The sequence below is a fragment of the Pituophis catenifer genome, unplaced genomic scaffold (genome assembly GCF_029215685.1).
Source record: "Pituophis catenifer annectens isolate HBS135680 unplaced genomic scaffold, rPitCat1.0.hap2 SCAF_14, whole genome shotgun sequence".
Classification (NCBI taxonomy): domain Eukaryota; kingdom Metazoa; phylum Chordata; class Lepidosauria; order Squamata; family Colubridae; genus Pituophis; species Pituophis catenifer.
In genome coordinates this window covers 20,937,792-20,964,244 of record NW_027256894.1, presented here as the reverse complement: position 1 = coordinate 20,964,244, position 26,453 = coordinate 20,937,792, and the positions used below count along the sequence as shown (strand labels likewise).

The window sequence follows — 26,453 nt, the reverse complement described above, 5'->3', positions numbered from 1 at the left end:
AGCGGTTTACAGAGTCAGCCTCTTGCCCCCAACAATTTGGGTCCTCCTTTTACCGACCTCGGAGGGATGGAAGACTGAGCCAACCTTGAACCGGTCAATATCAAACTGCAGGCAGCCGGCAGTCAGCAGAATTAGCTGCAGTACTGCATTCTAACCACTGCACCACCATGGCTCTTAAAACATAAGTGTAAGGACCAGTTGTAAGTCACTTTTCTCAGTGTCGTCGTAACTTTCAACAGTCGCTAAACGAACAGTCAAGAACTACGTATATTTTTCACTGAGCCACAAACCCGTAACATTTAGGAGATTCACAGTGATCCTTACCTGGATAGTATTGTTCCGATTTCCCAGTCTGCTTTTCTAACCTCCCGTTTCCCTTTTGCAGTCCATGGCTGAGGTGCTCGCTAAAAAAGAGGAGTTAGCGGACCGCCTGGAAAAAGCCAACGAGGAGGCCATCGCGAGCGCCATCGCCGAAGAGGAGCAGCTGACAAGAGAGATCGAAGCCGAGGAGAACACCGACATCAACCTAGAAACGGACAACGACAGCGACTTCTCTGTGAGTTTGCAGCTCGTGGGGGGTGGGGGTGGGGAACTGACATTGATGGAAGGGCTCTTTTTCCAGAGCCCTGGTCGGCCTCGAAAATACAACGCTGGTCTTTTATATACTATTTGACATTGAAGAATAGCTGAGCCCTCACTCTGTAATAGGGGAGCCAGGAAAAATATACAAACGTATTCTGAATCGTGAGGTTTCCTTTTCTGAACCGTCTAGAAATTAACTGCTTGTTTCCCAAAGTCTGTAGAGTTTTTCCGTCCCCCAGCCCAGGTCATGGTTGTCCCGAAGGTGCTTTTTCAGGAGACGACTGGACTTCCTTTGTTTTTTCTTTTGAAGATGGTTTTTCTTTTGAAGAGCTGAAGAAGCTTCTTGGATGATAAGCAAAACTTCTTCAAAAGAAAAAAACAAGAAACTCCAATTGCCTTCTAAAAAATAAGCCCCTTTGGGACAACCATGACTTGGATGACTGAGAATCTCTACAGACTTTTAGCTATATAATTTGGGATGAACACCCTTGGAATGGTGTGGGAGTAGGAATGGATTTCCAGAGGAAAAATTGCAGACTGCAGGAACCATTCGCACCACTCAGGTGAGCCTGAGGACACAGGTAAACCTCCGAAGTGCTTCAAAGACCCTCCAAAAGGATGCAAATGACCAGCTGTCTGCAAGGAGTATCAATCCTTCCATTCCTCACCATCTAGTCAGAGCTGGAGAAGCTTCTTGGATGAGAAGCGAAATGTCTTCAAAAGGAAAAAACCAGAAAGTCCGGTTGCCTCCTGAAAAAGCACCTTTGGGATGTGCTTGTTTCCCAGTTAGAGAATTCATGTGGCGCTCTGGGATTTTCAGGGAACTGGGAACTTTTGGGAGAAGAACAGGGACCATTAGAAACTGGAGATTGATTTGAGGACAAACCCTGCTTGTTCTCGGAGAAAGAGTCCCTTTTGCCCAATTCCCTACCATTTCAAAAATAGGGCTTAATTGTGGTTAGTTAAAACAAGCCAGAACATGGGTTAAGATCGTCACTAACAGGTACTCCTCAACTTGTAACCATTCATTTAACGACAGTTTGAAGTCACCATAGCTTCCGAAAAAGTGACTTACGACCTGTACTCACACTTAAACCGTCCCATCACACCTGTGGTCAAGTGACTGCAATTCAGGCATTTGACAACTAGTTTGCATTTACGACCAGTTGCTTCATCCTGCAGTCACATGATCCCAAATTGCCACCTTTTTTTGCCAATTTACCCACCAAAAAATAACCTCTTGAGGAAACTGGATTCCCTTAACAATTGTGTAATTCGCTTCGCAACCAGGCGATTAGCTTAATCGCAGCTGTAAAAAATTGTCATAAAAACGAATCTGACTTGACTTACGACCCCAACAACTTAGGGCACAAATCCCAAATCTTAATTCTGGTCATAAGCTGAGGACTCTCTGTCACAGCTGTTGTTCTGGACTGGTCTGCAGAAAGTGGAAAGGAACAAGGTGAAGGGGAATTCCTTCTACACTGTTACAGAGCACCTGAAATTCTCTTTTGCATTCTGGATTTTCAGGCCAGCCTGGGCAATGGCAGCATATCCTTCTGCGGCATTTCCATGGACTGGAATGACGTCCTGGCAGATTATGAAGGTACAAATTCTTTTCTCAGACCGAGTTCTGTTTGAAAGAGCCAACATTTACAGTTCATTTGAGAGCCCTGTTTCTCATCACCACCATCGTGCAATTATGGCCAGTTATCCTGGATAACTGGATCAGCTTCAGCTTCAAAAACCCAATTGTCTGGGTTTTTTTACAGCTCGTGAATCATGGCGCCAAAATAATTCCTGGGGAGACATCGTGGAAGAAGAACCAGCTCGCCCACCGGGCCACGGAATCCACATGCACGAGAAACTCTCTTCTCCGTCTCGCAAGAGGTCTCCACTTTTTAAACGTTTTAATTCCACTATTTGGGGAAAACTATGAATCAGAATCTGTATGAGTAATACCCTGTTTCCCCCAAAATAAGATATCCTCTGATAATAAGCCCAATTGGGTTTTTGAGCGCATGTGCTAAAATAACCCCCCCCCCCTTCGAAAATAAGCCCTCCCTGAAAATATTTAAACGCATGCACAGCTGGTCCCTGCCATTTCCTTTGATTTCCTCCATGCGCCCCAAAATAATAAGACCTTCCTGAAAATAAGGCCAAGCGCTTATTTCGGGGTTCAAAAAAATATAAGATAGAGTCTTATTTTCGGGGAAACACTGTAAATACTGATAATTTAAAGGTAAGGAACTTGCAAACCCATGGACAGCGTTCCTCCAGGCCTCCCTGTCCTCTACCATCCTGTGGAGTCCATTTAAGCTCACACCTACTACTTCAGTGACTCCATCCAGCCACCTCGTTCTCTGCCATCCCCTTCTTCTTTTGTCCTCAGTCTTTCCCAGCATTAGGCACTTCTCCAGGGAGTCCTTCCTTCTCATTAGGTGGCCAAAGCATTTGAGTTTCCACTTCAGGATCTGGCCTTCTAAAGAGCAGTCAGGGTTCATCTCCTCTAGGACTGACAGGTTGGGGACTCGCAGGAGTCTTCTCCAGCACCAGAGTTCAAAGGCCTCAATTCTTTGGCGCTCAGCCTTCCTTATGGTCCAACTTTCACAGCCAGACATTGCAACTGGGGAAAACCATAGCCTTGATTATAGACACTAGGTACAACTATAGAGGTACACTATATCATACCCTGCAAACGAAGTTTGAACTGGGGATCTTCTAAATGAGACCTTGATGTCTTTGCATCCTCGGTGAAACCCTCCAAGCTGTAACTCTGTTTTTAAACCTTCTGTGCTGCTTATGCAGCGTACTGTAGGTTTCAGCTGCTTCCATGTTATTCCTTTGGTGCTCAGTTTTTCGTGTCTTTTCTTTCCCAAGGACAATTGCAGAATCGAAGAAGAAGCACGAAGAGAAGCAGATGAAGGCTCAGCAGCTGAGAGAGAAGCTCCGCGAAGAGAAAACGCTAAAGCTTCAGAAATTAATGGAAAGGGTAAATTTGCCATGGCTCTTTTTAATGTCCCAATCCTGAAATTGGGCCCCAAAAGTTGTGTTTCCCCCAACCGTGTCGTATTACGATCCATACGACCACGATCAATATTCGTGGCAAGTTGCACAATGAAAGATACCATAACGGTTTGGGGGCTTCTTTGACTCTTCATTCTCCCCTGCAGGAAAAAGATGTGAAAAAATGGAAAGAAGAATTGTTGGACCAGAGGCGAAGGATGATGGAGGAAAAATTGCTCCACGCAGAATTTAAACGTGAAGTGCAATTGCAAGCGATCATCAAAAAAGCCCAAGAGGAAGAAGCTAAGGTAAGATCGCTCAGATCAGGATCTCATTGCATTTTATGGACATGATCCTAATTACAAGTTAGTCCAGAGCCCAGCAGTAGAAATCATAATATATCTTTGGTCCAAATTTGTGTACCCCTGATCTACTAAAATTGCATTAGGCATCTCCCTTTCAGGCCAGTCACTTGGGCACTGAATCACTATAACAGCGGTCCTCGGCCTGAGGGCCTGTTTGTCTTTTTGAAGTTATTTATCTTCAGTGTTACCTCAAAACAGTGAGATAGATACCTCCAGGTCTTTTTTCTGAAGCTTTGAAGAAGACTCTGAAGGCCAAGTATGATTTTCAGCAGCTGGATGTTGATGTCTGACTTTCCGCCAATGAACTGTTTCCACCAAAGGACACAGTTTTCTCTCTGTCCCTTTTCATCACTAGGTTCAGTTCCTTGAAGACAACCTATCAACCTTAAGCTAAATAAATTGAAATAAGCGCAGCCACTTAGATTTGATGGGAAAGCCCTTCCGTTAGAGAAGAGAGATGAATTTTTGCGCCGAGGTTTCTGTTTGCCTGGTTTGGCATCTTAATTCAGAACTGCTTTTTTATTTTTATTTTTTTAAAATGTGCTGCCCTTGTCTCAGTTTGATAACTAGAAGGCAGAGCCGTCCTATAAATTTGATGTTCACTACTGTGATGTGGAGAGTTGATTTGTAGGCAAGATATTTGTGCTACAGCGAGAGCTGATTTTCATTTCCACAGGAGACGGAGAATTTCAAGGGTCTCTGCGTGTGTACACACCGGGTGCTATTTTTGAAAAGTCATGTTTTTAATGCTTTGTGAGCCCTTAAGAAGACCCAGTTGGATAAGTCCATTAGCCTGCTGGCTGCTCCTGTCCTTCCCTTAGAACTGCTGTCATTTCTTTTACCTGCGGGCCCTGGTTTCCTTAATCCCGGGTGACCCTGGCAATCAGATTAACAACCCAACCTGTCATAATTCCCACTTTAGCAGATGTGCTAAAGCATTGCATCGGTTCAGCTGGGCGCGAGATCCCCGGCCCTTTGCACCCCGAGATCGCGGCTAATTGGGTCAGAGCTACCGGTGGGGAAGGGGGGAGGCTGGGGGGGGGCATAGGAAAAGAAGGCTGAGACTTTCACAGCTGTTCCCCTTTCCCTTCCCCCCCCTCCCACCACCACCCGCTCAGTGAGCTGCAAAAAATCCATCCTGCAAATAGGTTCCACTTGGCAAACAAAGCGGAAAGTTAGACCCTGTCTGGGGATGTTTGATACGGCTGTAAATGGTGGGAGAGAAAGTACGAAAATCAGAAGAGTCAAAAGAGGCCATTTAGCCTCAGCTCAGGACAGAAATATCCAATGTCTTTCTCTTGCCTTGCGCTTTCCTTCTGCAGATTTGAGAACTAGAGGGCAAGAGCCGAGAGAGAAAGCAAGAGGAAGTGGGAAGGGAGTATGGTACAACGGAAAATGCTTTTTAAAGAGGGGGAGAGACCACTGCTTAGGGCAGGGATGGCTAACCTTTTCGGCACCGTGCCCAAACTGGAACATGCGCATGCGCTGGAGCACTAGAACCCAGAGGAGAGCAGGTGGCCAGCGCACATGCGCGTGGCAGCTAGCTGCTCTTCCGGTTTCCATCACACACATGCACACTGGCCAGCTGGTCCGGCGTGCATGTGCACTAGCCAGCTGCTCTCTTCCGGGTTCTGGTGCATGCATGTGCGCCGGACAGGTCTGGCCAGCTCACATGCATGTGCCGAAACCCGAAAGAGCAGCTGGCGACAGCACGTGTGCCCACAGAGAGGGCTCTGCGAGCCACCTCTGGCACACATGCCACAGGTTCGCCATCACAGGCTTAGGGAATCCGCGTGCATTGGGATGGTGTTTCTCCATCCCAAGCCAGTGAATTCATTCTCAGGAAGTGAGGGTCCCCAGAAATCCAGTTAGGGGACCTTTTGCACAAAAAGGAAGCACGTTGCACAAATCGCTTTGATCTGATGATGCGGTGGAGGACTTGAGCACTCTTGGAGATCCATCAGGGATCCATCTGTCCTGGAGCTCCAGCTCCAGAGATCTAACAGACATTTCATTCATTCCCCTATAAATTTTCTCTGCTAGTTGGGTAGTGAAATGTCTGCAAGGAAACAGCCAAGCTCAGAAAGCGTCGAGAACCCCACAAATCTTCTCTGATTCCCTTAAGGCAGTGATGGCAACGTGAAGGTGGGTGGACTTCAGCTCCCAGAATTCTCCAGCCGGTCATGTTTAAGTTAACCAAATTACTTCACTTCCCATAACCGAGTGGCGTATAACTGTCTAAAGGGTTTGCCGTTTTATTTTGCTCCAATCCAATTTTTATCGTGGTTATCGGAGTTCCCAATTCCCTCTTTGGCAGGTGAATGAAATTGCATTCATAAACACGTTGGAAGCCCAGAATAAGCGCCACGATGTTCTGTCCAAACTGAAAGAATACGAACAAAGACTGAATGAATTACAGGAAGAGCGCCAACGAAGGCAGGAAGAGAAGCAAGCCCGCGACGAAGCTGTCCAGGTACCCCTTAACTTCACAAAGGCTAGAAGGAGTTGTAGAAGTCAGTAACAAAGAAGAGAGGAGATGTTAATGGTTTATTGCTTCACCTTACTACTGTCCTACTTTGGAACAGTATTGTGATAGCCTGTCCCTCCCTCCCTTCCCTTCCATCTCTTCCTTTTTCTTCTCTTCCTTGTCTTCTCCTCACTCTAAAATGCTACTGAGCTCTGGATCAGCTAGTTAGCCTACATGGAACTCAACATGATGATATGGTCTGTCTGTCTCTGTCTCTCTGTCTGTCTATCTATCTATCTATCTATCTATCTATCTATCTATCTATCTATCTGTCCATCAGCCATCCATTGTCTATCTATCTCTATCCATCCATTTTCTAGCTATCTGCATCCAGCCATCAATCATCCATCCATCCATCCATCCCAAAGCTTCTGTCCTTTGTATCGTGTAAACCAATTAGAATTTCCATATTTAAGAATGAATTGTTTCCTCTCTAGGAACGGAAGCGAGCTTTGGAAGCGGAGCGTCAGGCCCGGGTGGAAGAGCTGCTAATGAAGAGGAAAGAACAAGAAGCTCGGATTGAGCAGCAGAGGCAGGAGAAGGAGAAAGCCAGGGAAGATGCAGCTCGGGAGCGGGCCAGGTAGCCGTTGTGAAGCCACTTCCAGTTTTTAATTTAATTCCAACCCAAGAGTTTCGGTCAAGTGTTTTTCAGCCTTGCCAACTTTATGATGCATGGACTTCGATTCCCGGAGGCTGGGGGATTCTGGGAGTCAAAGTCCACCCATCTTAAACTTGCCATGAATTGAGAAATGTTTGCAAATAGAATGTGCAAATGCTAAATTCATTTATTGGGGGTCTAACCCTAGAAAATAGAGACACCCATAAAGGCATTGGAGTATGTTGGAACTACTGGATCAGGGCTGAAATCCAGCAGGTTCTGACAGGTTCTGGAGAACCGGTAGCGGAAATTTTGAGTAGTTCGGAGAACCGGCAAATATCACCTCTGGCTGGCCCCAGAATGGGGTGGGAATGGAGATTTTGCAATATCCTTCCCCGAGGAGTGGGGAGGGAATGGGGATTTTGCAGTAGTCTTCCCCTGCGAAGCCATACCATGCCCACCAAGCCATGCTCACAGAACCGATACCAAAAAAAATTTGGATTTCACCACTGTATTGGATGAATGGAGGAAAAGAGACATACACAAGATGAATTTCTGGATTTTGCTACTCTTGATAAGATGAGAAGATAAAATAAAATGATAAGATAAGATAACTTTAATGTTATTTTTTTACTGCGAGCATACTGGCCCACATTAAAAATGAGTGTAGATGTTCTGCTTTGGATACCACGAAGCCCCCTCCCAGAAGGTAAGGAAAACAGGCCATGAAGAGGATGTGTAGGATCCCAGACAATCGTACGGACAATGCTCCACCATCGCTTATATGCCATGTCCTGGATAGAAGGAAGTAAATTTCCAATCTTTTCTGCCGTCCTTACCACTCTCTGCACCGCCTTCCTGTCTGAACCAGAAAAGATGTTGCTTCATTCGAGTGCCTTCATTTTTCCATGTCTCTGCTCTTTGCGTAGAGATCGGGAAGAGAGATTAGCTGCTCTGACCGCAGCCCAGCAAGAAGCCATGGAGGAGCTCCAGAAAAAGATCCAGTTGAAGGTATGGACCAGAAAGACATCTCCATAAACTCACAGAGCAGTGGTTCTCAACCTGGGATCTGTGGACCCCGGCGAGGGGTGTGGGGTGGGACAACGACACAATGTCACAAGGGCTTGAAGCAAAGTTACGATTTAAATCTTAAGTCTTGGGGGTGCGTGGCCGTGGTTTGCAACCACAAAAGGTATTTAAAGGGGGTGAAGTCAAGGTTGAGAGCCACCGGCCTAGAGATCTCTGTCAGGCCTGCTGTTAACCTTCCAACCAATCGGGGGACGCGCCTCTAACCTTTCGATCGCACGCAGCACGATGAGAGCATCCGGAGGCACATGGAGCAGATCGAACAGAGGAAAGAAAAAGCCGCCGAATTAAGCAGCGGAAGACACGCCAACACGGACTACGCGCCCAAGCTCACCCCCTACGAGCGAAAGAAGCAGTGTTCCCTCTGCAATGTTGTGGTAGGACTCTCCCTCTTACTAGCCTCTTGAGACCAAAGTGTGCCTCAGCCATCGAGGCCTTCTTAGCTGTGTCCAGATAGCAATAGCACTCAGACTTGTAAAACGCTTCACAGTGCTTTCCAGCCCTCTCTAAGCGGTTTACAGAGTCAGCATATTTTCCCCCAACAATCTGGGTCCTCATTTTACCGACCTCGGAAGGATGGAAGGCTGAGTCCACTTTGAGCCAGTCAGTATCGAACTCCAGACTGTGGGTAGAATTAGCCTGCAATTCTGCATTCTAACCACTGGAGAAGGGAGAAGCAAGCAAGCAAAGAAGCAATAGCACTTAGACTTATATGCTGCTTTACAGTGCTTTCCAGCCATCTCTAAGTGGTTTATAGAGTCAGCCTCTTTCCCCCAACAATCTGGGTCCTCCTTTTACCAACCTTGGAAGGATGGAAGGATGAGTCAACCTTGAGCCAGTCAGGATCGAACTCCTGGCAGTGTGCAGAATCAGCCTGCAATACTGCATTCTAACCACTGTAACACAAGGGGAGGGGGGAGGGAGGGAGGGAGGGAGGAAGGAAGGAAGGAAGGAAGGAAGGAAGGAAGGAAGGAAGGAAGGAAGGAAGGAAGGAAGGAACCAATAGCACTTATATACCACTTCACAGTGCTTTTACAGCCCTCTCTAAGCAGTTTACAGAGTCAGCCTATTGCCCCCAACAATCTGGCTCCTCATTTTACCCACCTCAGAAGGACAGAAGGCTGCATCAACCTTGAGCTGGTGAGACCCGAACTGCCAAACTGCTGGCAGCTGGTGATCAGCAGAAGTAGCCTGCACTACTGCATTCTAACCACTGTGCCACCGCGGCTCCCTCACGATGAGGATCTCTCAAAGGGGAGAGTAGATCTTCCCTGCCATTTCTTCCTTGCAGAGATCCTCCAAGACAAAGCATTTCTGCAGAGCAGAAGAAACTTCCCACTGCTTTTCCCTGGGCCAGATGTTGAGGCATCCCTTCCCAGTTGACACCCGCCTCCAAAGCCTTGAGCTTTGCCGGTCGGGCTGGGTTGACTCAATATCGATGGAGATTCTCCATCAACCAGGGTGTCACGGTTGTCCCAAAGTTGTTTTTCCCAAAGGCAGCTGGACTTCCCCGTTTCTTTCCTTGGAAAACATTTCGCTTCTCATCCAAGAAGCTTCTTCCGAAGGGTGCACATTGAGAAGAGACACCTCAACATCTGACCTGGAGAAAAGCAGTGAAGGACAGTGGAGAACCATCTCCTCTTTGCCCAGCCAGGTCCATCAAACTTCTCCCCTGTAGCAGCTGGACTAGCCATGACCTGTTGGGTTGGCTTTCTCAAGTTTTGGCATGAATGAACTGAGCAAATGTCGCGCCTTTTCCAGATTTCCTCGGAGGTGTATCTCTTTAGCCACATTAAGGGGAAGAAGCATCAACAAGCCGTGAGGGAAAACAGCAGCATCCAAGGCCGAGAACTCTCCGATGAAGAAGTGGTAAGTCTTCTCTCTATTTTTTCCCCCTAATTTTTATTATCCAACAGAAAATGGTTGTTATGTTGGCACAGCCTTGATCCAATTGCTGGAAGATCTGAAGGATTTGTAATCCAGGACAGTGTAACAGGCAGCAGATATAAGCATTGTTTCTCAACCTTGACAACTTTTTGTTCTGACCTAGGCTTCCTGAGTCAGTAAAACACACGTGTAGTCCCAAAATCCTCTTTTATTTCAACGGCTGTGAATTCTGTTCATTCACAGATGAGTCCCAAAATAGTTGTAAAGAGTCCTTCGGGATAAGGCTGATAATCACCCATCTTTATCTCCCTTGACACGCTGCCAAAGACCTAATTGGCAAAGCCACACGGAGTCCAGAATCAAACAGAGCTTCAGATTTTAAACTGAACAGAATTAACAAGGTTGCTTCCTGCAAAGGGCCCACGTGCCTTTGCTCCTCTTTTAAGTCTTATGGGAGGGGCCAATCATCTCCCAGCCCTACTCCCAAGTCATCCCTTTTGTTTTAACTGTTCTTGCCTTCTGACAGCTCTGTGCATGCACGCACTGGGAACAGGCTCCCCCTGTTCCTCTGCCTCGCTGAGGTCCGACTCTGGAGGCTCCGGAGGCAGCATGTACCTCCCAGATGGCCCTTTCTCCGCCTTCGACGCAGAGCCTTTGTCCGAGCCTTCCCCAGACTCCAGGACTGGCCCATGTTCCTCCCCCAACCTCCTCACTGTCAGACTCTGCTGCCAGCTCCTCAGGCTGCCAGTGGACCACAACACTTTTAGATGTCTGGACTTCAAGTCCCAGAATTCCTTAGCCAATTCTGGAAGTTGAAATCCACACATCTTAAAGGTGTCCAGGTTGAGAAACGTTAGGTTAGAGCCTGGGTCTTAACACAGCCCATAAATGAATTTGAGGATTCAAGAGACCATAAGTCTAAATAACCAGTCAGAAGAGTAGAAGCATTTGTGGAAGACATGTTCACTACATTGTCCTACTCGGAGCAAGAAGATGGAGAGATACCCAGCTGCAGTGGGACTTAAACCTTTCAGGAAAACTGGAGCTGAGCTTTTTGGAACTACCATTTTTTATGCAACACTCTGGCTGGGTTAACACGTGATGGCAAGCTATACTGTTTCTTTGGGGCGGGCTTGATGGATTCCGCCAACATCCTGGAAGTTCAGTCATCATCAATGGTTGCTTTGGCCAATGGGTCTTTTGATGCGATCCATTAATGCTTGGGTATTCCTGAGGAAGTCCTGAAAGAAATACTCTGTCATGGACCGACTCTTATTTTCCAATCCTGTGTTCAAGATCGCTGTTTCCTGCAGGACATATTGAACAGAAGAAGTCTTCCTTTAATCTTTAATCCTCCTGAGAGCTTGATACCTTTTCTGAATTTTTCCCCATTTTGCTTGGAATCCGGAAGTACCCTGTTGTTTGTTGAGTTAATTCGTTTTAATCGGTTTTACGATTAAAACAGTCAGCAAAGTATTATGATAAATTCTAATATAATTTGGTCTTTCTTACTACATACAGCTCTGGGCAAAATTTATATCCGTTAGAACAACAACATTTATGGTTTGCGTACTTAAGAGTAAAATTTGAAAATACAGGAATAAATAATGTGGTTGAGTCAGCTGAGTTTTACTTCTCTCTGTTCCCCATTTTATTTTTAATCAATGGAGGCACCTCTAGGTGAATGCACTATTCCTACTTAAAGTTATTGCTTTTCACCTCTGATGCCTTCATATTAAATGACCCTTCTTCTCTGATGTATAAGATTTTTATTTATACTACCTCTGACCTAATGAAATTTCACCTTTAGCCTCCTGCACTTGACACTTCAGATAACATACACTTGATCTTTGACACATTTTTGTTTTAAGCCCAGAATGGGTAAGAGCTGCCTGCCACACAACCGAAATAACTCCATCGGAGAGGTCAATTCCAGACAAGGTTTCCATACTGAACCACAGAACTTGTCTTTAGCGTTAGAAAATTCTATTGACAAAGATTACAGCGTAGAATCCCAATCCTAGTAGTTATTGCTGTTTTTATTTTTATTTATTTTATTATTATTATTATTATTATTATTATTATTATTATTATTATTATTATCATCATCATCATCATCATCATCATCATCTCTTTTATTCATTAAATATGAAACTCAGTCAACTAAACATTTTAAAATGTGTCACAAATACCATTGACTGGTTCTAATGGTTGATCTGGGTTGCTGCCAGTGTCCTAGGTATCAACCAAGTACCTTCTTAAGATGTACGATGTTCCAAGTAGTGCAGTTTTTTCAAGTTCCACTGGTGTTATTGCAGGAAGCTGCAATTTCCTGATGCATTTTGGGAAATTCTTGGACATGGTACCAAGTGCCCCAATGACAATGGGTATCACTGTGACATATTTCATCCATAATTGCGTAATTTCGATGGCCAACTTGCCATATTTTCTGATTTTTTTCCAGTTGTTTTTCTTCGACTCTGTGTTCCAAATGACGATCCGTCTGTATTCAAAATTATTATTATTATTATTATTATTATTATTATTATTATTATTATTATTATTATTATTGATCATCGCACAGTCAGCCAGATGTTCAGACTCGGTTTGGCATTTTTGTATACCTATCAAATCCTTACCAAGGACCTGGGTTAGGCAGATGTGGATGTTTCATGATGTTATATCCAGATCTGCTATCCCAGGTCCTTTGTAAGGACTTTACATAGCTCTTCACAGCCCTCTCTAAGCAGTTTACAGAGTCAGCATCTTGGTCCCCAACTATCTGGGTCCTCGTTTTACCCATCTCGGAAGGATGGAAGGTTGAGTCAATCTTCAGCCAGTCAGGATTGAACTCCAGACTGTGGACAGAGTTAGCCTGCAATGTTGCATTCTAACCAATAGGCAGGCAGGCAGGAAGGAAGGAAGGGAGGGAGGGAGGGAGGAAGGAAGGAAGGAAGATAACAACAGCATTTAGACTTATATACCGCTTCACATTACTCTTGTAAACAAAAATATACTCCGACATTACCAATTTTAATACTCTCTGGCTTTTGAACGGTGGGTTTCTCATTTTTAGGGTGCAGGAACGGAAGCCAGAGTGGGGTACAATCTTTTCAGTGTTCTCATTGCTCTCTCCTTTCTTCTAGGAACATCTCTCCTTAAAGAAATACATTGTGGACATTGTGGTAGAAAACACAGTTCCCTCCGAGCCTGGAAAAGACAATGAAGAGAGGCAGAGGACAAAAAAGAAAGCCAAGAAATTGAAGGCACGGATGAGCTCAAGGTATCGGCTTTGGAAACGCACATAAACTCATACACACACACACACACACACACACACACACACACACACACATAGTCTTTGTTACAACAGTTTGTTTAGTAACTGTTCAAAGTTAAAACGGCACTGAAAAAAACCTGATTTAGGACAATTTTTCACACTTATGACCAACTGTCTCAAATTTATGACGGTTGCAGTGTCCTGGGGTCATGTGATCCCCTTTTGCAACCTTCTGTCAAGCAAAGTCAACGGGGAAGGCAGGTTCACTGAACAGTCATGTGATTTGACTTAACAACTGCAATGATTCACTTAACAACTGGGGCAAGAAAGGTCGTAAAATGGGACAAAACTCACTTTACAAATGTTTAGTCTAGCAACAGAAATTTTGGACTCAATTGGGGTCATAAGTCAAAGACTACCTGCATATACATATAATATATATATTATTTATCATTAAACCTTTTCATGCAAACAAAGAGATAGATAGATAGATAGATAGATAGATAGATAGATAGATAGATAGATAGATAGATAGATGATAGATAGATAGATAGATAGATGATAGATAGATAGATAGATAGATGATAGATAGATAGATAGATAGTTTTTTTTTTCATTCATTCTTTTGCATGAAAAGGCTTAAATGTATTTATTCGTGCCCTTCAGAAAAGCTGCTGTGAAAGTCTGGAAAAAATGCAAAACCCTTTTGAAGTTATTTGCTCTAGGAACATCTTGAAAATAGCACTGATGAGTCTAATTTATGGCCACTTTCTCTGATTGAGGAAGAAAACGGGGTATTGATCCAGCCCCTGCCTTCCACCTGTTAAGAGCTTTCTTCCTAATTGGATGCCAGAGCCCTGCCAAAATCTCTGCCCTCTCCCAGCGCACAATAGCAGGTTTTAAGTACGTCTAAACCAGGCCTATTTTTCTTCCCGGCTATTGATTTTTAAAATGAAGTATCAAAGAAAATCAATAGTAATCAACAAATAGAAGCTCGTCGGCCGGAGTGTCAGATCCCCGGGCTGGGTTTAATCAATTTTGTTGCCTGCCACGACCAAGAAAGTTAGAAATATCTTAAAAGGGAAAGTGAGTTGTCAGACCTGCCATTTGTCAACGGGCTAAAAAAATGTGACAAGTCGATTGTCGTACTTTGGGAGTTTGGAGGTTTCCGATGCAGATGTTCCATGCTTCGGCCTAGACTTTATAAATGGTTTCCTAGATTCCTTCCACTTAGTCGAAATCCAGACTCAGCAATAACATTCTGGCATGGTGAAATTGAGTCCTGTTGAATCATCACTTTGCTTTTTTTGGGGGGGGGGGGGTATTTTTTATTTTTAGTTGAAATTTATTATACAGGTAGTCCTCAACTTACAACAATTCATTTAGTGACCGTTCGAAGTTACGACAGCACAGAAAACGGGGGACCGTTTTTCACACTTATGACGGCATTCCCATCGTCACCATGATCAAAATTCGGAGGCTTGGCAACTGGCTCATATTTATGACTGTTGCAGTGTCCCGGAGTCACGTAATCTCCTTTTGCGACCTTCTGTCAAGCAAAGTCAATGGGGAAGGCAGATTCACTTAACAATTGTGTGACTAACTTAACAACTGCAGTGAGTCAATTAACCACTGTGGCAAGAAAGCTCATAAAATGGGGCCAAGCTTCACAAAATATCTCGCTTAGCAACAGAAATTTGGGGCTTAATTATGGTCGTAAGTCAAAGATTACCTGTAATATAAAATACAAATAGAAACAAAAGATAAAAAGGGAATAGGGGAGGACGACAAACCGAAGTGGAGTGTGAAGTAAAAAAGAAAGAAAAAAAAATGACTTCCAGTTACTTTCAGTGCAGACAAATACAAAATACAGTTATAACCTCAACTTTTTACTTTACATGTTTAATAAGCGCTAGCCATTTCTGTAACAAACCTAATCTAATCATCAAAACCCAACCAGTCAATTTTATTACACTCACACACCAGCATTACCAATAAAAGAACTTAAACAACAATAATAATAGTAAAAATAATAATAATAGAAGACAAACAGAATATTATATCTCAATTAGTGCTGGATTATCACTGGGCAGTTAAAGTTTGCTTAATTTTGCACACAGTTTAACAGAATTTGGCCAAATTTTTCGGTGCAGTCAAACACAAAATACAGTCATAACCTCAACTTTTTATTTTACATATTTAGTAAGTAATAGCCATTTTTATAATAAACGTAATCCAATCATCAAAATAAAATATCAAAGTTTCCCTTTTTTTTGTTTTTTTGTCTCTTTGTTTGTAGCATAAAGTCCAGAAGCTGTTTCTAAGTAGAAGCAAAACTGGATGCATTCTTTTCTTTAATTAAAACAGTTAATTTTGCCATATCTGCCAGCTCCATCAGTTTTTCCGTCCGTTCTTCCATTGTGGGAATTAACGTATCTTTCCATTTTTGCACGTATAGAATTCTCGCCGCAGTCAACATATATAATGACCGAGTTCCAATTTTTCTTTTTTCAAGATCTTTCTCGGGTGTTTTGGGGTTTTTTTTTTTTGTGGCGTTTAGCCCTTTCGTTGTACAGCTGTGGATCGAGATAGCAGATGTTCCCCCATTTTGACTGGCGTCTTTACGGCATGGACTATTTTGCGTTAAGATTTATTTTCCAGATAGTTTCATGTATTGGGTTTTTATTTTATTTTTTTTTTCCTCTCCAGCACACTGAACCTGATAGAGCTTTGTTTACCACATTCAGTAAGACTTTGTAATATAAAGGGAAGTGATTCATAGCATAACCCATTTTTCTCCCAGCCTCAAGTTCTCAAAAAATATTGGATTTCAACTCTTGCTACCCCAGGAGAGTAAAGCAGGAACATCTTGGTGTGTGTGTGTGTTTTTTTTTTTAAAGTCAAAATCCAACTTACAAATGCTTGTGTGTTTGTTTGTAACAAAATGTGCTAGCTGGAAACTGTGCTACCAACTTCTTCTGATTTTATGCACTGAAGTTACACCGCCTTCCTCCCACAATGTCTGTCACTCAGTATGATGGGTTAATCAAAACGCTGTTATCAAGAAAGGTATGGAAAACATAAGCCAGCGAGAAAACAACCCCGGGGCATGTATTTAGGGAGATAAATATTTGCCAAACGCAGAGAAGTGAACTTGCCGTCTTGTGAAACTTGAAAATCAACTTTCCTGCTTGTTTGGCTGAGCCCCTCATGTCTGCTTCAGAATTCTTCCTTTCTCCTCTTACGAAAAGCCCCAATCTTTTTATCCCGGCCTTAAAAGCTTTTCGTATCCGGAGAGTCTCCCTGCTTAGCCGCCCACGTCAGTCTGTCTCACGCACCCCATCGGTTTAGGGACACTTAACTGACGTTGGAAATGTCGAAGAGGAACACATAAGAGGGGCAATTCGCTTCTATTTTCCACCCGCCTCCTTCTACAACATCAAAGGGAGAGGACCAGGAGACCTGGGTAGTCCTTGATTTACGGATTAAAGCCTTACCTACGACTCCCCTGAGCTGGATCAAGAAACCTTACGAATATCATTTGAAAGGGGCTGTTTAACAAATCAGTTCTAGTTAGAGCAGAGGTGGGTTTCAGCAGGTTCTGACCAGTTCTAGAGAACCGGTAGCAGACATTTTGAGTAGTTCAGAGAACCAGTAAATACCACCTCTGATTGGCCCCATCCCCATCTATTCTCTGCCTCCCGAGTCCTACCTGATCGGGAGGAAATGGAGATTTTGCAGTATCCTTCCCCTGCCATGCCCACAGAACCGGTAGTAAAACAATTTGAAACCCACCACTGAGTTAGAGGTAGCACAACTTAACAACCACTGTTAAGGATATTCTTGGCTCATAACTGATGTTATGGGTTATTGAGTAGAGTAGCCCTTGAGTATGCACATGAAAGCAACGTTTAAGGCCTTTGGACTTCAATTCCCAGAATTCCCCAGAATTTACTTTCGCAAGGCCTGTTAAGGGCTGTTTTTCGAGTTGCTGATGGGATGGTGTGTTTTATACTCATTTTGGCTCCAGCAAAATTAAGCGCCGTCCAAGGAACAGTTGCCCTTCTCTCAGACCCTGTGGCAAGTCTCCAAGATAAACCCAAATTCTTTTTTTTCCCATTTGATTCTAATTCTGATTTACATTTCCCCAAAGTGAACCAGCCATTCATAGATCTCTTTTCTGTTTGCAGGGAAACTCATGTGGGTTACATCAATGGCTATTAACAAACTGTTAATGAGATGCAAATCATTCACTTGGGTGCTTTTTTTAAAAAAACAGTATTTTTCTTTTCTCACAATGAGCAAATTGCCATCCGGTATTAGAGAGTAAATCCAGTTCTGTAATTTACAGTTGTTTATGAATTGATATATTCCTTAGTCTCTGAAGTGCCCTAAGCTGCTTGTTTTCATATTTAAAGTGTTTTAAATCTCTCCGGTAGTACCTATGACGGCTGGGGTTGCTGCAGCTTATAAAAACTTCAAACATTTTGCCACGGGATGAATGAAACCTAAAGCAGGATTGGGAATAGCAAACAGGGTTTGGCAGGATAGAATTACTTTCCAATTAATCAAGGTTTTCAAGAACCCCGCTAATTTCTACCCCCTCGTTAATATGAAAAAAAAAGGAGAGAAGGTAAAATGGTAAATGGAATGAAATGCTCAGCGCAGAATGTGCTTTCTAGACACCCTAACTGACGTTTTCCGCTGTTCCTTTTCATCTTAGGGCAAAGGAGTACGAGAACGGAGTGGAGTCCAAAAATGTCTCCTGTGAGTCTCCGTACAAAGCAAAGTAAGTCCTTCATCCGGATGGAAGCTTTTGTCCGTCAAATTTGCACCCAGAACATCAGAACAAAAATATTGTTTTGTGGATAGGATACCTGTCCCATTCTGGTACCTTTACCTCCATTGATGGCGAGCCCCAGCCGGGCTCAACACTTTAGCTTTTGAGGTCTGCAGCTCCTAGAATGGTAGGAATTAACCGTTACGGTGAATCAGTGACAGGATTATGAGAGGCTCCATCAATAGAACATAGATTCCTAGGGATGGAAGGGGCCCTTGGAGATCTTCTAGTCCAACCCCCTACTCAAGGCAGGAGACCTTATACAATCCCAATCAAATGATTGTCTTGGAAACCTCCAGGGATGGAGCACCCATAACTTCAGGAGGCAAGAAGCTCCATTGATTAATTTCTCCTTTATTCAAGGCTTTGATAAGTTTCCATCTGTTATTTCTTGCCCTCCTGCCCTCTGGTGCTTTGGAGAATAGGTTGTCCTCCTCCTCTTTGTGGCAGCCCTGCCTAAATTTTGAAAGACTGCTATCATGTCCCCCCCCCCCAGTCCTTTCCTTGGGTAGACTAGACCTATGTTGGTGAACCAATGGCACACGTGCCAGAGGTGGCATGCAGCACTCTCTCTGTGAGCACACGAGCTGTCACCTCAGTTCAGCTCCGCCAAGCGTGTGTGCATATATCCCGCTGGGTAGCTGGTCTTTGGGTCTCTGCCGTGCATGCACAGGGGGCGTGCTGGGGGCTGTGCATGCATGCATGGGGGTGGGGCACATCAGGGTGGCTGCGTGCGCATGCACGGGGGTGGCACGGACGCATGTGTGGAAGCCACATCGACAGGCGGGGCGCATTCACGGGGCCACACACGCATTGCATTTTGGGGGTTCGGGCATACGCGTGTGCATCCACACGCATTTCTGGCACTCGGTCCAGAAAAGGTTAGCCATCACTGGAGTAGACATACCTAGTTCCCTCAACTGTTCATCGTACGATTTAGGGAGAACAGATAAATAAACAGATGAGTGGAAGGGAAAGAAATGGAGCTGAGCTAATACAATTATGTATTGGTAGTCCTCAAATTACATTAAGGTTGTAAGTCACAATCATCTTTAAGTGAGTCATCGCAGGATCGAACCAGTTTCATGACATTTTTTGCAGCAGTTGTTCAGCGAATCAGACACGTCGGTCGTAAAGTGAGCCCTTTGTTCGCTATGGTCCAGTTTTGCCCATAAAAAATTTCCCCCATTGGTTTCCCTATTTGTCTTCTTCTTGTTATCCCTCCATCCCACATCCATCAAACCTGCTTAATCTTCTTTGGCCCTAAATCTGAAGGTTTTGCTTTCTTGCTTGTTTTTGATCCAATAAGCATCCTCTTCCTTGCCTTTCTTTAAACTTTGGTGTAGAATTCCTCCTTCAATATTTAAAGCTCCCTCTTATTCCTCAGCGGGCCTATTTTGGCCACTGTCCTGGGTATACCCCTAATCTGAGTTTCTTGTTAAAAGGAAAGCTGGTTTCCTATTTTAGTTTTGGGGACGGAAAAGGTTTAGGATTTGCTGCAGGCCAAAGAGACAGAAAAAACTTGCAGCCCATTCCTTTGGGGAGAGACGTAATAAGAGAACCGTTGCCAGTAGGATAATAAGCTAAATTGTCTTTATGGAACAAAACAAGAAAGAAAATAAACTTTGCATCTAGCTTTACCATTTCCAGTGTACACAGTGATTGTAGTGCTGATTAAAGGCAATGTTGCAACCAATTGTAAATGTAAATACTCTTACACAGCTTGTTGTTGCCACTATAAATATTGACAAATCTAAAGATGGTAGGCGTAGCAAAAAAAAAAGAGAGAGGCTTGCATACCCAGAAGTCATGAGTTGGTATAAAATTGCCTCTTTTAGATGTCAGCATTACATAAATTACATTTATGCTGCGTGGTTTTGCCCATCTGACTAGAAGATTTGCTTAAGAAGAATGGAGCCAAGTCTTAAGCTGTCCTTCCTTTGGTGCCCACTTACCCCCAGAATAGGAATATGATCTTCTCTCTGGCAGTTGCCCACATCCAACTGAACTATAGTTCCTGGAGGGTCCATAATCATGGAAGACAGGTGAATAAAGTCGTCTTCCACCCAATTCTCTTTTCTTTTCTTCCCTTGGCTTGACTTCTTAGAGATAGACTAGAAGTCTCTTTCAGATCTCATGATGGACGTGTCACTGATGGCCTCTTCCAGATCTGAAGGTGGAAACGTCACTGGTGGCCTCTTCCAGATCTGAAGGTGGAAACATCTTTGTATATACCTGTTGGAGCTTATGACTTCTTCAGGAGTGCAGGTCCACTCTTTGTTTCTTTTACAATTTGGCATCTACCTGCATTTCCAAATTATGGAAAGAGGTGGAAAATTTTGTAGAACATCCTGGAAGTCTCATTTTGGTTTCAACCTTCTAAAAAAAAAAAAAGATATTTAAAACTTAAAAAAAAATCTCCATTGCCATCAATCAGATAGCAAGGTCGGATATTAGTCAAATAAATACAAGCAAAATAAACTTCTCACACATCCTGAAACTTGACAGAGGTTCTGAGTTCCCATCAATTGTCACCAAAGAAGAGCCTGGAAGCAGGAAATAAGATTCCCTTCTCTGAGCCAACAAACAGCTCAGTCCAAAAATTCACCTCAATCTGGGCCAAGAATTTAAGCAATATGGTCAGAAATGAAGTAATCAAAAGGAAAGGTAATTTTATATTCTGCACCGAGCCAAGAAAAGGAGGAGGAAGACGGTTTTACGATGAGTCTTAAAAAGAAATGAATGGGAGGAAAATGTAAAAACATAGAATTCCATTTGACTTGATTAGAGCTGGAAATACGTTTCTGAAGCCAGAATGTACAATTGTCTCTTGAAAACTAAACGATCTGCCTTACGAAATGCTTTCTAGTGACAGGAAGGTATGTTTTCTTTTAAAACAAAAAAAACCCCAAAACCCTCAGTTTTTGAATAAAACTATTTTAGAAAGTAAACATTGCTTCCAAGCCTGTTTATAGTTGTTAACGATATAAGTTGTGGTCCTAAATGCATTAGAACCATTTTCACCCACCTACCCACCCCCGTTCTGTAGATCTCTTGGGACTGCAATACTTTGAGTTTCCTAGTTAAGGTGGAAGAAACAAACAAACTGGTTTGCAGCTTGTTTACCTGATGTTCTCTTTGTTTTGGTACAGTTTCCTTAAGAGCAGTTTCTATTTCTTTTACATTATTTCCATTATTTCACGGTGTGCTCTCTGCTTCCCATATTCTTCAAAATTGCCACTTTGAAATATTATGATTGATACATCATTTTAAAAATGGGTTTTTTTTTCTTTTGCAAAATAAGTGCTAACCCACTCCATGATTTTTTTTTTTTTTAAACTACACCCAACCATCCTACAAGGCAGGAAAAGGAGTGGGGTGTTCTCTAGCTGCCTTTTACTAAAATAGAGTACCGTATTTTTCAGAGTATAAGACGCACCTTAGTTTTTGGGGAGGAAAATAAGAAAAAAGCTGATTGGCAGGTGGATTGGCTTCCCAGAACACCCCCAACTGGCTGTTCCCAGAGGTGAATTTTAGCAACAGGTTCCTTGGTTGTGAGCTCTGTGCCTTGCTTTTTTTTCTGCCTCTGAAACTTCTGAAACTCCGTTTCAGAAAAAACTTTTTCCTGCCTCTGAAAGCCTCTGAAACAGAGCTTCAGAAAAAAAAGCCTCTGAAGCATAGCTGGCTGGAGAATTCTGGGAGTCGAAGTCCACAAGTCTTAAAGCTGCCATGTTTGAAGACCTCTGCCTTATGGCAAGGCTGACTCCCAACCACAGTTCTTTCCTTCCAGATTCTGTCTGATAGTGGCCAGTCTAATGCCTGTCTGGCTTTTCCCTGCTTCGAGGGTTAACGTTAAAAGTGTTCAAGAATATGGTAGAATCTTCTACAGGCGAACCCAGGAATAGCCGAAGGCCTCTGCAGAGAGTCAGTTGTGCCCATCCTCTCCCGTGCCCATTTACCTAGGAGAAGCCCCATGGAAACCCTTCACCGTCAACGTACCCCTGACGTGGTACTGGTTGCCTCTTTTAATCATCGTACAGTGAAGATGGTCTCATTGAAATATTACTGGAATGTAACTTTCCCAGTTCTGAACACTATTTCCTCCTCCCTCCCTCCCTCCCTCCCTCCTTTCTTTCCCCCCTTTTTTTCTTTCGATAACATGAAAGGCTACAACGACTGGTGAAAGATTTGCTGAAGCAGCTTCAGATTCAAGATGGTAGCAAAATCTCCGCTCTGGATAGGATTTTGGGAGAGGTTTCACGGATCCTGGAAAAAGAGGTAAGGCCCCTTTTCTTCTTGCTCAACGCCAATTTAGCTCGTGCCCTTTTGATGCAAATGTAAATCCTTACGTACAGTCTTGGCTGGAGATTCATAAATCTCTTGAGTTTCTCAGATGCTCGTGGTGGCTTGGCTCACAGATCACGTAGGCCACGAGCCATAGTTTGCAAGCCGCAGTGGCTGGGTTTCCACTTTGCCGTAAGCCGCAAACAAGCCAACGTTGAGGAGAAAAAGCACAGTCAAATTCTGAATATTTGTTATTATGCTGAAGGTATTTGAAATGCTGAGGTTAAATGAATGGAAAAGATTAGAAAGCTAAAGTAGGCTGATGTGCCATTCTGTATTTCTTCCCCAGTGTTGCTTTAAAATAGACTCTTGGCTATATATAATATATAATTTATTTATTTATTTATTTATTTATTTGATTTGATTTATATGCCGCCCTTCTCCGGAGACTCAGGGCGGCTTACAATGCGTTAAGCAATAGCCTTCATACTTTTGTATATTTATACAAAGTCAGCTTATTGCCCCCACAAGCTGGGTCCTCAATTTACCCACCTTAGAAAGGATGGAAGGCTGAGTCAACCTTGAGCCTGGGGAGATTCGAACTTGCAGTAATTGCAGGCAGCTGAATGATAATAACAGGCTATTAGTCTGCTGCGCCACTAGGCTCTTTTATAATATAGCCAATTATATAAAAATATTATCCAGTTAATGTTAATTAGATGAATGTGATAAAATTAATTTCTCCATTAAATGCATTGTTCTAAAGCATCAACAGAAACATTTTATTTCTTTCACAACTGTAACGCTTTTATAGCTGTTTCTGATGTTAGGAAGGTTTTCACCATTAGATCAACACCCCAAACTCTTTAATGCCAAATAGGGAGATGAGTACCATTATTCCATTTCCCCTCCCCCCCAAATAATTAAATTAATTGCCTTTCCAAAATCAACACATCAAGCTCTGAACAGCGTTTGCCGAGTCTGACACTCAAATGTCAGAATTTTACAGTATTGTTCTCTACAGTATTGTTCTCTATCAGCGTTTCCATTTTATTATTTTCTGATTTTTGTTTTACATCTGAGAGACAGCTCTTTATCTTTTTTCCACAGTCAGTTTTTTTTTATGAAATTGCATTAAAGCAAATTACTAGCATGCTAAAACTGATGAACCAATAAAAGGTTGGTTCTATCGCTTGACATAAAACGTGCAGTACAATTACGTTTAAAAGGAGATCTGATTTTTAAGACGGCCAGCTCTTTTATCTAAAAATGTCCTTCTGCAATGATCTTGCCATTGCTAGTTTGAAATCATCACGAATGAGAATTTTCCATAATTAAAATCGCAGTTCAGGAGGTGCAAGCAGCTCTTCATAACTTTCAGATTGATGGATTGAGGGGGAGGCTTTCCTGTGTTAAGTTTGGAAAGAGAAGGAATAATCGTACTGGAGAACGTGTTCCCTTCAACATTTTTCCATCCAGTTTTAATTTGTTGTCCCTAAAGTCTTTGCGACCTTTCTCAACACCTTCGTGAGAATCCTTAACACCTTAAAACCATGCCCTCCTCCATTAAAACCAACTTCACGTTGGTTGATTGAGTTGAACAGTTCCTCTGTCTATTGCAGGGGTCAGCAACCCACAGCTTTGGAGCCACATGTGGCTCTTTCATCCCTCTGCTGCAGCTCCCTGTCACCGGTCAGCGCCACAATTTTGAGAGGAGCTTCCGGTTGGATGGGGGAGCACGCCATGCCAGAAGGAGACTCTATGGCAAGGGGCGGATTTTCTGGTCGGCTCCACAATTGATAGGGTTTTTGGTTAGGACAGGTAGAGGAAAAAGGACGCTGCTGTAGGAGGAGACTCTATGGCAGGGGAACTGGACTTCCTGTCGGCTCCAGAATTGAGTGGGGGGCTTCCGGTTAGGACCTTTGTGGCTCTTTGAATGTTTAAGGCTGCCGACCCCTGGTCTATTGATTGAAAACGAATTTAAAATTGGGTTTTGAGTAGCAGGAGAATAAGATCAACTTTGTGCAGCTTATCAGCAACTTATCCTGACATGTGTATGCCATTACTGCAAGTAAACAGAATTTAAACGAGATAGATTTGACCAGGAATTCCTCTGCCCTCCTTCTAATTATGCAGCCTCTTTTTTTTTAAAAAAAAATATCCAGCCAGGCCTGCTGCTCCGAACTGGCAGGATGTCACACACAACCCCTTCCTAAGTGAGTTCAAATCTGCCAAAGTTTATAAGCCGGTGGAAGTTAGAAAGGCAAAACGCTTCCTGACCCGTGCCGCCGAGTGTAATGTGGTACAATATCAGATTCTGGCAAAGCCAGCCTCCGTTTGGGTTCATTGCAATGCAAGTACCAGAAGCGGTGGAAGAAAAATAAATAAGGAACAATCTGGCTGAAAGATTTGGGTTAGGCGACATCCATCACAAGGTTCTTTTCTGGAAAAGGAAAGCGTGTGATGCGTCTCGTTTGGAGTTTATCACACAGCGTTATGAGTGTCCATCTTAGCCTTATTTGATAGCCCATCTGTGGCTTTCTACATGAAGTTAAATCCATCTCCTGGGGGGAGGAAGAGGAAGAAAAGAGGAGGAGGAAGGAGAAAAAGGAGAAAGGAGGAGGAGGAGGAAATGGAGGAAAGAAGAAGAGGAAGACGAGAAAATAGAAGAAAAAGAACAAGAAGAGGAAGAGGAAGGGCAGAGGAAGAGAAGGAAGGAGAGGAGAAGGAAGGAGAAGAAGAAAGGAGGAAGAGGAGGTGGAGGAAAGAAGAGGAAGACGAAAAAATAGAAGAAAAAGAACAAGAAGAGGAAGAGGAAGGGCAGAGGAGGAAGGAGAGAAGGAAGGAGAAGAAGAAAGGAAGAGGAGGGGGAGGAAATAGAAGAAAAAGAACAGGAAGAGGAAGGGAGAGAAGGAGGAAGGGAAAGAAAGGAAGAGGAGGAGGAAATAGAAGAAAAAGAACAGGAAGAGGAAGGGCAGAGGAAGAGAAGGAAGAAGAGGAGAAGGAAGGAGAAGAAGAAAGGAGGAAGAGGAGGTGGAGGAAAGAAGAAGAGGAGGAGGAAATAGAAGAGAAGGAAGAAGAAGAGGAAGGGTGGAGGAGGAAGAGGAAGAGGAGGAAGAAGAAAAGGAAGGAGAAGAAGAAAGGAGGAGAGGAAGAGGAGGTGGAGGAGGAAATAGAAAAAGAACAAGAAGAGGAGGAAGAGAAAGAATTCCCCATCTTGATATGAACAAACCATCTTTCCCACAGCATCTCATGCAAGAAACTGGCTTTAAAAATACTAAGGTTCTCTTCAGTTTTTTTTTTTTATCATTAATGAAATTTCTTCTTTTCATTCTCTATAATCCTTGCGATATTTTTACGCCATCTGCCCAGAATAGCCAGTGGAATAAAACGGTTTAAAGTGGATTAAATTATATCGCCAGTTGAAAAGCTACCATTGGGTTCGACCCGGGAAGGGTTTGTGTGTTTTTATTTTATTTTTTTTAAAAGCAAACAAAACCCAAATTTTATGCAGCTTGCAACACTTCTGTAACTCAAAGGTTTATTGGGATAGAGCTGACCCTGTAATAGGACCGTGCCTTTAGTATAAATAATTTAAATCTTATACAGAAGACAAACTGTTCTTTAGGCCTCGGGGTGGATTAGGATAAGCAAACATATGTACAATATTACAAATACCTGTTCTTAATTGGCCCCTGTAAGGCGAGGGTGTATATATATTTTAACAGGAAAACATAGATTCTTGTGACTAGCATTGATATCCATCAGCTAATAGAAAAATAGATACGGATTTTCCCAGGGATTGCTATAAACATGAACTTTCAATGTTTTTTTCAAACAACCCTGTGGTTTAATCAAACCTGTATTTTGCCCCTTATCGCCAGTAGGTATCTGTCTTTCAGTCTTACAGTTGGAAGTAGCATAGATTGCATTTCTGATTCTTTCTGTAATTACACCATTGCTAATTGTGTCGTAATACAGTAACCTAAACAAACGTT

At 43.2% G+C, this 26,453-nt stretch overlaps 1 protein-coding gene across 3 annotated transcripts in view; it reads left to right on the top strand.

Moving 5' to 3' along the window:
- SCAPER (S-phase cyclin A associated protein in the ER) overlaps positions 1 to 26,453 on the top strand; it is a 98,620-nt gene that overhangs the window by 27,430 nt on the left and 44,737 nt on the right. For all 3 annotated transcript variants that reach the window (XR_011601030.1, XR_011601029.1, XM_070953498.1), the window contains exons 11-23: positions 386 to 556; positions 2,113 to 2,188; positions 2,355 to 2,472; positions 3,463 to 3,574; positions 3,756 to 3,896; positions 6,271 to 6,426; positions 6,918 to 7,060; positions 8,008 to 8,089; positions 8,389 to 8,541; positions 9,926 to 10,033; positions 13,198 to 13,334; positions 18,055 to 18,120; positions 22,338 to 22,449. Coding sequence is in view for 1 of the 3 variants with exons in the window: in XM_070953498.1 (XP_070809599.1) it covers positions 386 to 556; positions 2,113 to 2,188; positions 2,355 to 2,472; positions 3,463 to 3,574; positions 3,756 to 3,896; positions 6,271 to 6,426; positions 6,918 to 7,060; positions 8,008 to 8,089; positions 8,389 to 8,541; positions 9,926 to 10,033; positions 13,198 to 13,334; positions 18,055 to 18,120; positions 22,338 to 22,449 (1,575 nt within the window). In the remaining 2 variants the exon portion in view is untranslated. The remainder of the gene's footprint in view (positions 1 to 385; positions 557 to 2,112; positions 2,189 to 2,354; positions 2,473 to 3,462; positions 3,575 to 3,755; positions 3,897 to 6,270; positions 6,427 to 6,917; positions 7,061 to 8,007; positions 8,090 to 8,388; positions 8,542 to 9,925; positions 10,034 to 13,197; positions 13,335 to 18,054; positions 18,121 to 22,337; positions 22,450 to 26,453) is intronic.